Here is a 13365-nt window from a genome sequence, read left to right as displayed (position 1 = left end):
TTTCAGCATGCAATGTTTTGCACAGGTCAAATTCTTTGACAGTGTTTGACATTTGGCTTAATGAAATATTGTTCTTGACTTCCTGTGTGTATTTCTTCCATTTTGAACTATGTTCTAGTTTTGCATACCTTCAGCTTGGGAAGGACCTGAATGAGGGAGATTTCAGCAAATATTTTATTTCTGGCTGCTTTCAGTGTGAGAAGGACCAGAATTTTCCCTTAATTGGTTGCATTCCACAGATGCATTTATGATGTTATTCAGAGAAGAATCAAATAACAACCTCTTTCTTACCTCCACTATCATTCTGTGTTGCCTAGCAATTTGTAATAATTTCATTATTTTACATAATTCTTACAAGGAAAAAAATTGAGCCAATAAAAATACAACCCTAGATATATATGTCTAAAAAAACCAAGCTGATACTGGCCCTTAAGTCCAAAAAAATCAAAGAAATCTCCCTCTTCTGATTTTTTAATTTCAGAAGAAAATAAAAGCAATGCACTCTGCAAAAATGGATAATGGAATATATTAAAACTCTGAAATCTGTAGCTGAAATTTCATCTACCTTATTCTCAAGTGTCAGATATGTGAAATATAAAAAATTTTTATGTGCCAATATTTTAGAAAATATGATGACAAAATGGGTAACACAAAATGGTCTTTGAAGCGTCCATTGATCTAGTTTTCAGAGTAAAGAAAAATATTGAGTACCCTTTAAGAATTTGTAGTAATGACTTATAATTCTTATGCTATAATCAAAGATTTATTTTAAAATATGATTAAACTATGATAAAGAAATGTTAAGAATGTACAGACAAATCTGTATAGCTGTTAATATATATCAAGGTCCAGGGTCTCAGAAATCAGTAGAAAAAAATTCTTTATTCAAGACATCCTTTATCTCTAGCCCTTAATAACCAGCATAAAAATATGTTCCAGAAAATAAGAAACATATTTTTTCTAAAGCATAGAAATATACACTTTCTGGCTCATTTCTTAAATTTCTGATTGCCATGTTATTCTTTACCTCAGAAGTCAGGAAACAAGTAAGAAAAAAAAACAAAAGGAAAAATTAATGTGTTGAGAATTGGAGGAGTTGAAAAATGCTGGATATTTCTATGCTAATGTTTAATAAAGTGTGTGCATAAAATCAGAGAAAAAAATAAACAAAAAATTTTGTTTGTGTGTGCATAAAATCAGAGAACAAACGAATAAACAAAAAGTCTTGTTTGCTGTTTTGCAAAAAGATGAGAAATGCAATACTGCTGCTGAGTTTTAATTTACAAGACAAGTGCAAATTACACTGGCTTTACTCAGCAGAGCTTAAAATACGGGGGTATCTTTACACATGTACTATATTTCTGATGATCAAAATATTGTGATATACTGCTGCAGCCAGCAAGGTCTGATGATAATGATTGACATGAGGTTTCAGGTGTGTACTGACATTTCTTCTGATTTCTTAAATCTGTGTATATGTGTGTATGTATGTTGACCCTGGCCTGTAATGAAATTGCAGTCATAGTTCATATCCATGGTTATGACATTTCTGTCCCACATCTTCCTAGGAATGTCCCACTTGGATAAAATTACTTTCCTTCTTGTTCACAGAACAGACCCAGTGAGCCAGTTGAGTTAGATAACCTACCCGGATTAGCCCTTTGACATTATATTGAGATGAATTTGGGGGTTTCACATGGCCACTGACAGAACACATTTGGTTTTAATGATCATCTCTACTCTCTTTCTAAACATCTTATTCTCACTTGTATTTTATGACACTACAGTGTGTGAAATTTCTTGCTTGCAAACTTGTTTTGAACAGCTGTTTTGTCAGCCACAAGCTAATTTTTCTGTCACTGAACTTACAGCTCATCTTACCTCTCCCTGTCTCTCACATATAGAACCCAGGATCTGGATGCAATTTGAGCTTAACAAAACTGTATGTAAACCCTTCTTCACCTACACATTCTCATTTCCTCCCTCTTTGCTTCCTTGTAAAGAAAATACCCTAGTCCATCCTATTCTTTTTTTTCCCCCTTCTTTCTTGCCCAGCAAATTCAGGTCATTCCCCTTCATCTTCAGCAGATGCCAGGGTCACCCTCTCAGCTATTTAGTCTTTGCCAGTTTTCTCCCTCAGGTTTGTGTTACAACATACTGTGATTTCTGCCCAGTTTGCCTTTCTGGACCTTGTTGTGGACATATGCCAAATACTATTGCCCAGGTTGTGTTTCCTATTTGCTGATGTGAACTTTGATTTCACTACTTTGCTCAGCTGACCTCTCCCCTGGTATGGCTCCTTCAGTTCCCCATTTACTGTAATAATGAATTTTGTCATCTCTTAAGCACCTCAGTAATTCTGCACATTCTTTTTGTCCTTTCCTGAGGTTCATTCTGATCCTTTTTTCCTTATGCCATCATTCCTAGCCATATCTTCCAGTTTCATGCCTTGATCCACATCCATCTCTGATTTTTATTACACAACTGACAGTTTTAATTAGTACTTACTTCAGAAAGATCCTACCTTGTACTCATTCATGTGTTTTTAATTCCAATCTTACACAGAATAAAACAACCTTTTACTTCCTGCTTCATAAAGAACACTCTTCCACTAACCTTACTCTACTTTTCTACCTTTTGCCACAATCCTTTCTGACCTTGGAGAGGAGCTTACATGTCATGGATTCACATGTAAACAATACTGTTACTAAGCAAATGAAGACCTCTTCTGAGCACTTCTCTGAGGAAGTTACAGACAAAACTAATTCATTTGGTCTGATCCTCAATTTAAAGGCCATTCTTTTGACATGTTTGAGTGTGATCCCTGAACTGCACCCCAAATGAATGACAGGAAATTGTAAAGACATGCCCAAGCTACCAAGGTGAAGGCCCTGGTTCAAGCTACCTAGATCAAATTCCTACAGAATGCAGTAAAGGGATACAAAGCAAGTCTGAAGCAAGGGATAGAGTTTTCACTGAAGAGTATAAAGGAAGTTGAACATCAAGAACACTGGCTTCTCTCTAAGCAAAGTAGGTTCCTGCAAAAATATAGTGAACTCATGGAGTGTTTTGAATTCCTTTGCGTTCAATGACATCTGCCACAGGATTCACACACTACTAGATCATTTCATGTAAAGAATAAAAACATCCTATTAATCCATTTCAGAAACTAAGGAGTTATGAGAAAATTAGTTACCTTTTCTTGGTATTGTCGTCGCGATGAATCCAGGGATTGAATGAGGGCAGTGGCATGACCAACAAACATGGCATAACAAGTAGCCCCCACAATCATACTCAGCATCGTTATCCAGAGGTCAGACATGCTGACCGGGGCGCGGGCTCCATAACCAATGCAGAGCATGTGGCTCATGGCTTTGAAGAGTGCATAAGAGTACTGCTTTCCCCAGGAATCATTCTGCAAGAAAAGAGACAAGTGACTGAGCCTGCGAGCAGCTGGAAAGAAAATCACATTTGTACCTGTTTAGTGGGATCATAGATTGCTGCCTCTGAAAGAGTAAGCGTGTAATTGTCCTGGGTAATGTGTCCTCTATGTTTGAGAAGAGATATTCCTTCTAAATTAACTGTAAGGTAAAGCATCAGAGATTCTGACATATAATACTTATCACAGTGATATGAAATAAAATTGACTACTTTTTATACACGATTATATTCTTAAATGTGGGTGCTATCCTAATTAAAAGGAGACTAAAGGTCAATTTTATTTTACAACCCATGGCAGATGGATTAGAAAAAGCTATTCAGACTTATCAGGCACAATAAGGTGGTATTTTGTTTTAATATGCATGTACATACTCCTATGGCCCTATTTCTTTCTTTTTGGCAGTGTCAATTTTAACATAAAACCCTATTTACTAGATTCCTTTCACTTTTCAAGGACAGAAAAAAAGGGTATTATTTATTGTAATGTCTGCTTATCCTGCTTTTTTTTTGTTTTTGTAATATTGTGTTTATATTGGAGTAATCTCAATTGAAAATAAGTCTGTTTATTCTGCATCATAGCAAACCTATGTTCATAGTCACAGTCTGTGAAAGTCAGCTCAAAAAAAAAAAAGGAGATGCCTAGGTTCTGTATTTCTGATGTGCAGTTGCCTCTTCCCAGTCTCTCTGGCAGATTAGAAGGACATGACTTCTTGTTAATAAGCTTTTAAATTTGCAAAGATGTTGGCAGCATCCTCCCTTCAGCTTTAAATAAAGACGGTCAAAAGGGCTGTTCCCAGCAAAAAGCAGAAACCTTAACACATTCCAAAAAGCCCTGGGACTCCTTGTCATATTTTTCTGTTTTCCAAGCCAAAAGAATGAAACAGGAACAAGGAGACAAACAGTGCTTGCAGGCATGCAGCACACATGAGGAAATACAGTATTTACCACAAAACGAACTGAGAACAAATTCAAAAATTAAGAAGTAAAGACGGAGAAACTGGGATGACAGGAGAAAGATTAGTCAGTTATATAGTATGGTGTCTAATATACAGGATGAAAAGTAATAAATTTGTTAACATAGACCTCCATATTAGCAGTAGCATTTATATATAAAGTTTATGTATGACATAAAAATATTTGTGTCCCTCTTCTACCGATACAAGCTGTACTCAAATGCTCTAATTTCTCAAAAAGCTGCAAGCTTGCTCTCTTGCCATTTAAATGCCAAGGTTACTAACTATCCTTGTGCCTCACATCTATTAAAATGCCTTTTCTAGACCTCCTATTAGCCTAAATAACTGGTAACAGAAGATAAGCTGCCAATTGTTGTATTGCAGATGACATAGTTAGTACTTATTCACTAATGTAATAATTTAAAAATTAATGGTTTCTCTGTACTTAACATTTATTTCATATTTTAAGTCAAATCTTTTCAGATTTGTGAGCTGTTGCTTTTTCACAAGTTAAAATTTTGTGTGATAAAAACAGCTAAGGAATAGGTTTTGAGTGTCTACACTTCAAAAAGAAAGAAAAAGAAAAAAGAAAAAATAGATAGCTTAGATAGCTGGAAGCCAGGTAGTAACTTATAAGGAAGTATTTCCTATTGTTTCAGACCTTTAAAAATACTCAAAATATGAATGACATGAAGAAACTTCCCCAAAAAATCTCCAGTTCAGGATTCAACTATCCAGTTTGAGCACAGAAACATCTTGCTGTTGGAGTCACTGCAGATATTCTAATGCAAATTCCCTATTGTTCAGGAAAGCAGCTTAAAAAAAAGGCACTGTTTATTTTGAAGACCTTTACCTCCAGCTGGCATCAAACTCCTTGTGCAGAAATAACTAATGAGGAAATTTTTAGAGACCTGTGTCAAATTCTTTAGCAGTTGTGCTTTATATAGATTAAATTGGGAAAACAATAAATTGCACGCTGGATGAAATATAACTGGGGTCTTTCAAGGCTGCAAGTAGTGCAATTAACGCCACAATATTCACAAAGCTGTAAGATCAAACCTCCAGTTCTTGTAGGGCTCTGTAAAGTGGATCTTTCTCCTAAATTTATTAGCATAACTATTATAATTATTAAACAAAAATAAAAGCTAATCTTGATCCTGCCTATGAATATTTTCTGTCATATCCTTGGTATGATAAATCCCAATTAAAACACCTTCTATAAAATCACATTTTTACACCAAAGTGTCTGAATTAATCTGAACACTAATGGATTTTATTTCTTGACTGAGATACTTTCCAGGTCTGTGAATCACAGTTCTAAGTAAAATACCATTGTTTTAAGAAAGAATAAGAAAATGGAAGTGAGGAGTAGCAATAAGCAACAAAATAGAAAGAATGTTTCCTGCCAACAGGGTGAGAGAAAAATCAGTTGAATACTACTAAAGAAGTACTACCAGATAGGAATAAGTAGGAATAATAGAGCTGTAATGACAGAAGAGAAATAACTAAAAATTTACAGCAAAAGAAATGAGCATACATTTAACTATATAGCTGCCTTTTAGATATATATTTATATAGATATATATAGATATATATGCACCAAAGTGTGATCCAACACCTCAGTCACAACTACACCTGAATCCAGAGTGGAGGTCACGGCCATCTCAAATGGCTATTTTTTTATACAAAAAGCATCAGCTTTTACTGTGTCACTTAGACCATGTTACAGGCTAGGCAGATTTCAGGCATTTCTGAATGGATGGTCCTGAGCAGCAGGTCCCCAGACAGGTAGAAAGGCTTTAGCAAAAGGAGAATAAAAAAGAAAGAAAAGACTGACAAAGCATCTGAATTCAGCTTGGATTTGTCTGAGGATTTTTTTGCCAAAACCAGCTTGCCAATGTGTTTTTGTTTCTTTTCTTTAATAATGACAGGCTTTTTGTAAAATCAGATGCAAAAATTGGTCTTTTTAGTTTTCATAGGGATTTTTTTTTTAAATACTGGTCAGCAAATACCATTCTGAAGGGTGCAGATTTCAGTACAGTTACTTGAGTTGTTTGATGATTTATTCCATATATAAACCACTTAAAAAGAACATTGATTCTAATGTCAAATCCTATACATGATGTATGTTGCAACCAATGTTACTGAATGAAATAATAATTATTTAATTATTTTCCTAATAGTCTTGTATAACCTAAGGATTTGGCAGGAGTAACACTAACTTTGTTTCATTGTGAGGGGTTGGAATCTTCCACAACCTTGTTCCACCATGCTGCTCTTTGCTGTTCAAAAGCGATGTGTGACCACTTCTCTGCTGGCCTACAGTATTATTCTTTTAATAAGAAGTAATTTTGCACCTGTATCATGAAATTTTTGCATAACACATTCACAGATAATATCCCTGAGTTAATAAAAGGTCATTCTATGAAACAGAAAATCCTGGTTTTATACAGACATCTTTTCTTTAATACAATCTTAAATACTAATATTTATACAATTACAGAATAAATGTTTCCCAAATGGCCATATTCTATTTTTAAGGTATAGACTAAAAACCCCCAACAACAACAAAAAACAAGCTGAAAAAATTGCCTACCAATTAATAAAAAAAGGCATTTAATTTCTTAGTTGACAATGGGTTGATCACTGTTTCCAGATTAGCAGTAATCAGTTTTAAAAGTTTTAAATTAAATGACATTAATTTGGAAAAACTATTAAAGACTGTAATTTTGAGAAATACCAGAGCTGTTTATCCAAAGATTGATTACATAATCTAGCTTGATGACATTAAGAAATCCTCATATTTGTGACAGCAATGGTCCCTGATAATTTTTAATTAGTTCTGTAATTATATACATTAACGTCCCAGTTATCCTGAAGAACACATTAATTCCAGGGCACTTCTGATCCTTAAAAATGTGTGTATGAGCCTCTTTTCCTTTACCAAAGGATGTGATGGTTTGTCCCATAATTTCACATAAAACTGCTACAAATATCTTTTTGTAATATTAACTTTTCATCTCAAAAGAAATAAATCACATGGCACTTTCTAAGGGACAACAATAAAAGGAAAATTATTCTTCTAAGGGGATTAAAAAAGTGTTTCTATTTTACTATATAATCTGTGGAGGTTTTCATCAAGAAATTTTGTTGTCATAAGACAAAACAATTCCACTCCCATACTGTGGTCATTCCCTCAGGCACAGCTTATCTTCCTTCAGCCATATCCTTGCACTGAAATATAAATTGATTTAGAAATCTCGTACCAAGGAGACTATTGCACAGACAGTAATGGTTTCCTCATTTTTGCCTCAGTCCCTTTTTTCTTTCACGTCACAATTACTGCAGGAGTCACAGAAATGGATCTGTCAGTTTGCAAGGGCATGCTTTGCAATCATGGACCAAAGACTGGCTTAATTATTAAATGAAATGGTTTCCACAAGGATTTTGAACTCATCCTCATTCTTCCTTTAAAACTGAAGCAGAAGTAGGGAAGTACCTCTCCCTCTCTGAAAGAACTTGTCTTATCACTCACACCCCTGTCTTTTATGCTCACCATTGTCTTCAGGTTCTTTTGAAAGTAAGTAGTATCTGAAGCAGGATCTTGACAGGACATAGACAGTCAGTCTCTATCCCAGTGAATTAAAAAGTATCAGAAAGCATTTCCAAGCTCTAGAAGTTGTTTCCCATGGTTTTCCTTTCAGAAATGGTCTAACACTGACCCCACAGTACTCTCAAGTAACAGTTGTACTTTGGAGCTGGTCTAGATGAGGAACCCTTCCTTCTTGTCTTCACTGGCATGAGCTTGTCCAGTGCTGAAACTCAAAAAATATTTATTCTATGGACATAGTAGGTAGCTCCTAAACTAGTCCTACCCTAGTGCCCATCAAAATTGGGTACTACAAATTTACTTATGACCATGGAGGCAGCTAGACAGTCCATAAGTAAGCCCTCTGGTTTTAGCATTGTCATGGGAAGCCATTGCACAATATGAATGTAAAGTTAAGGTTTAAGAGGTTGAAGAAAGCATGAAGCATCCTTGCCTGCATGGTGGCAGAGACTGTAACACAGGAGTGACCCTGAGGAAACATCTGCCTAAATTCTGGGGGACATGAGCTACTGCTGGTCAAATTTACTGTAAAAATTATTCTTTTCCATCAGGAATTCAATTAAACTGTATTTATGTCTTTTATAGCCATATATGTTTATATAAGTTAGCTGTATACTTATTTGCAAATCATTATTTTCAACTGTTTATAGATGACTTCTTAAACTGAAGAGTTACTTGTAATTTAACTAATCAAAAAGGCATGCTAAGAAGAGCCTATAGATGTGTGTTAGCAAAATTTTTACCAAGTATGTCTGAAATAGCTAGAAAAAAGACCATGTGATTCTTTCCCTGTGTCGAACAGTTATGTGCAAGTAACATGGCAATAGAACTGGGCCTCTGTATTGAATCTATCATTTCCTCAGTAATCCATATATATATATCTACATATATACAGATTTATAGTTTCCATGCTTTTCCATCAGGAAGCTGCATGATTTTCTACCTCTGGTGTCATACAGTGCATTAGAATTATACATTAGTTAAAATATCAGACAGGAAATCATCTCAGCATTTCAGCTTTTAAAGAAGTTATTTGAATTGACAATGAATAACCAAGTAAGCCAATGTGAAAGATATCCAATATTTACTGTTTCAAAGCTCATACAATGGTGAATGCACTACCATGTAAAACCTCTAGCTCTTATCACAACTATTAGTACTATGAATATCTTGTTTTCTAAAACTACTAAACAAAGGCAAGGTGGGATCAGACTTGGAAGACTAAAAATCTCAGTGTTCTAAAATTCTTATGAAGTGCAAGGAAGAGCCTATTTTAGGAAGTGTGCAAGTAGGTATGATTTAAAACAGAAGAACCCTGAATCAGTAAGCTCAGTGAAATAAGCAGATGTTTTCAGAAACATCTGAAAATTTCTCTCAGCTGATACGTGCACAGATAACAGATGGTGTAAGTGACTCAGCATATACTTTCAAGAGCAGTACTAGCAGGAAAAAAAAATAGAAATGGTTTGGCATTGCATTCTGCAGGAAAAGAAGTTTGGAAGAGCAATGACTAAATATTATATATTTACTCTGTTTAGAATAGTTACATGACTTTGCTGTCATTACAGCTTGTTCATCTTTTGCTGCTATGTCTTTGGCACTAGCCATCAAAGAAAAATAAAACTTGCCAGATTTTCCTTTCATTTTGATTATTTTTCCTGATGCAGAAAATTGAACATTTATCTGCTAATACACTCCCCCATTAAAAGCAAGTAGCCAGAGTGTTTACTTGTGATCACACTTCTGACCTAAGGATGAATAATTTTCATTGCAGAATAAGTGTGAAAATTCATAAACAGCAGCAGAAGGGCTGATCTTTCACATATATTTGAGGTATTATGTTCAAACAAATAGGCCCATTGCATTCAAAGGGATGAGAAGATATGCTCACAATTTTATAGGGGAGGATTCCCTATACACTGCTCAGTATTGTTCTTCATTCTTTGTATCTGTGCATAGTTAAGAGAGTGAGTTAGTGAGTTAGTGAGTTTTTACAGCTGTAAATAAAAAGTTACAAAATAACAAATTAAATCTTATGTGAAAAATACTTCTTCTATTCTTTTGCCTGTCAATCAGCTCACTATGACTCACCCTTTTTATCTGGCCATTGTGCTCACTTAACTGAACCCAGATGACTGAAGTAATAACATTCTATTGCAAAGGATTATTTTAATAAGAATTTTAAGGGAATTTCAGCTTACAAAGATGTTAGAAAGCTTTTATAAAGTTTAAAGTAAAAAACATGAAAAGTACAAACCATATTTTTACAACAGGAAAATTTAACAGTACTAGAAAACATTTCCCTGTTATGGAATTTGACTGTCTAGACAAAATACCTTTTCAGAAAACAGTGGGTTTGGCTCAAGACAATTAATACTCTCCAAAACAGCTCCTGAACCATCCTGAGAGTTAGCAGAGGTTTACCTGAGGCCTCTTTGCTTTGGTAATTAGGAAATCCAGTTGCATGGAAGCAGGTTGTGGAAGCAACTGACTTCCAGGAGAAAAAACAGACCTGGGCCTATTTAATCTATGGTATCATTACAACCCCTTGTCAATCAGTCAGTGACAAACTCAGGGATGAACACTGGTGAAACAATTCTTCCAAATTGTACCAATTACTTCATCTCTTTCTTGTCTTCTGGAAAAGCAAAATCAGAGTGCAGGGAAGCAGACAGGCATTTTTAAAGGATTTGTGTTTCAGTTCCTTAAAGAACTCTCACAGGCTGTGAACTGCTTCTGTAAGAGGGGTATCAGGGACTCTTTGACAGCCAGTAATGACTTCTTTTTTATATGTCTGTTTTCAAATCGATTGAAAGTATCATCCTTAGCAAAAAATTACTGCTTCTGGAGAGCATTCCTTCTCTCCTGATTTGAAATCAATTTCACTATTATATGACATATTTAAAAAAATAGTTTTTACAAATGTTTAGCACTGAAACAGATTAGTTGCCATTAGTTATCATTTTTTGGTGCTACATCTTTGGCACTAGCCATCAAAGACAATGTAGCATGGCAGATCTTTCCTTTTATTTTGATTATTTTTCCTGATGTAGAAAATATTGAACATTTCACTTCACTATTGAACAATACACTTCTCCAGTGAACAAAATCCCTTACTGAAATTTATCAAATAAATTAAAAATCTGATTAAGGCAGTTGGCTTTTGTTTTCCTTTGTCATTATGCACTCAGATTTTGATTATGTTCAAACCACTCTGATTTTTTATCCCGAAATAAACTTAAGAGCCATTGTTTACAAGGGACTGACTGGAACAGATATACACTGCTACAAATGGGAAAATATGTTCTAATCACGGTAAGTATTGTGTGGTCACAGTAAGTGATTACAAGTGTATCTACAGGTTTTTTTCTGGGCAAACAATGCATCTTAAAAAGAAACACTTTCTTACATAAAAAGAAGAAAGAAAACCCAATACAATGGCATATCCTATAAGAGAATACATAAATCCTGCCAGGAAGCATTTTTGATGAGCAACTTTGTTCATGAAATACCTCTGTTCAGGAGAGGTAAAAATTCAATGTGCATTAAAGACAAGGTATCTCTTTGTTCTGCTTTCATTTGATGAAAGGAGCTGGATATAATGTAAAACAGTTTACTTAACAGGCCTCAAGTATTGAATCAAATAATTTATGAAATGCTTTTACAATGCAATCACCAGGAAAAGCTTTGCTTTTTTAACATTAACTGTCTAGATACTCAAGAATAGGAAGATGATAATGTGGGCTTGATATAGAACAGGTCTGGGAAGCAGTTGAAGAAGTGAAGTGACATAAACCTGACTTGTGATTCCATAGTGTACTGCTTCACTGAAAACTGTTAGAAAGAATCTACACCATCATAGACCATATTTGAAACCAGTTTAGGAAAGGGAACTTGGTAGAAGGAACTCAACCTCTCTACTATGTGAGCAACTCAGACTAGACAGCAAATTATGTGAAGCATCCCATCCCAAATAAGATGATAAATGGAAATTGGTTTTGGAAGGGGACACTGAGTTTTCTGAGTGCTGTCACCATTCTCTTTGAATCAAAGGGATTTTAAAGCTACATTAAAAAAGGCAGGAAATAAAAAACCTCACAAGTGGCAGGAAAAGCTATCATTAGGAAATATATAAAGCAAACTTGATACATAACTTGGAAAGTACATAGACAGATATGCACAAAATAATAATGTCCCAATGGTTTCTCACTACATATTTAAAAACATTCAAACATTGTCCAAGACACACCTTTCTCCTTGTTCTATGTATAGGTATATTCTAATTAAATTTATTTCCTTTGTAAATATTTTTAAGACTGTGTCCTTAGAGGGAAAAAAAAATATTGGATTACAGTAGATTAAAATGGAATAAGTTGATCTACTCACAAAGAGTCTGAATATATTTTAATCTGCTTAAAAATGAATCAAGGTGAACCAATGCTACTTTGACCCAGAGAATCAGCATAACTGTAGGATTGGGATTTGTGAGTAACTGAATCCAATGACTTAAAAACCAGTTTTTTTCTCTAGTAAAGTGGGGCTTGGTACCATATAGGCTAATTCAAGTATCATTCTGCTTAGTCTAAGGATATAATTTTTACCATGTTTTATTTAAGTGATGAATTTTTTAGGGCAGAGGGTCAGTGCTGGTTTTAAGCTTTTTTTTTTTTTTTTTCTTTTCACTTAGCTGCTACTTTTCTTGTCAGTTTTTCGATATATTTCCTAACCTGATGCCTTTGAGACTCTAGGTTGCATCTGGTTAGTTTACAGCTCTTCAGAAAATTACCTTACTAAATATCTGAGCCCTCAAGAAGCTGATCTGCATTTCTGGTAAATCACAATCCTTCATCAAATACTACATCCTACAAAAAGCTGTGCCTTATTTTATTAGGCAGTGACAGCAGGAAGCAAAATAGTTCTGCAGCTGAAAACCTATTTTGGCTCTATGAAAAGAACAAACCTCAGTGTCAAAGCAAGTAGGCTGAATCTAGGTCAGAGGCTTTTTTTTCTGAAAACACATTAGAGTTTCCTGATGACCTTTTCTTAAACTCAGATGCCTTAAAACTGTAGGTGCTTACTAGAGTCTGCAAGACTTTCAAGGTAACATAATATAAAGAAAAATTATTTAGCAGCCTAAATGCCACCCACAAAATGAAGTCTAGGCATTTAAAAAAAAAAAAAAAAAGACCAACTCTGACTTGCAAAAATTTCATTTCCTTCCTCTAGCAGAGGGAGGTTAATCTAAATCATAGAAGAATATCGTGGCCTTGGGGGTATGAACTTCAGACTCTGAGGGGGAGAAAGGGGAACATGCTCCTCTTTTATCATCCTTGAGGGAGTTAACAGAGCACTTGAGCGATC

The 13365-nt window shown here is 34.9% G+C and overlaps 1 protein-coding gene across 1 annotated transcript in view; it reads right to left on the bottom strand.

Moving 5' to 3' along the window:
* HCN1 (hyperpolarization activated cyclic nucleotide gated potassium channel 1) overlaps positions 1-13365 on the bottom strand; it is a 187827-nt gene that overhangs the window by 59555 nt on the left and 114907 nt on the right. The window contains exon 4 of the mRNA XM_054004200.1: positions 3197-3415. Coding sequence (XP_053860175.1) covers positions 3197-3415 — 219 coding nt within the window. The remainder of the gene's footprint in view (positions 1-3196; positions 3416-13365) is intronic.

The sequence above is a fragment of the Vidua macroura genome, chromosome Z (genome assembly GCF_024509145.1).
Source record: "Vidua macroura isolate BioBank_ID:100142 chromosome Z, ASM2450914v1, whole genome shotgun sequence".
Taxonomy (NCBI): domain Eukaryota; kingdom Metazoa; phylum Chordata; class Aves; order Passeriformes; family Viduidae; genus Vidua; species Vidua macroura.
Note: the sequence above shows the minus strand (reverse complement) of the source record. Positions and strands in the feature narration are given on the sequence as shown.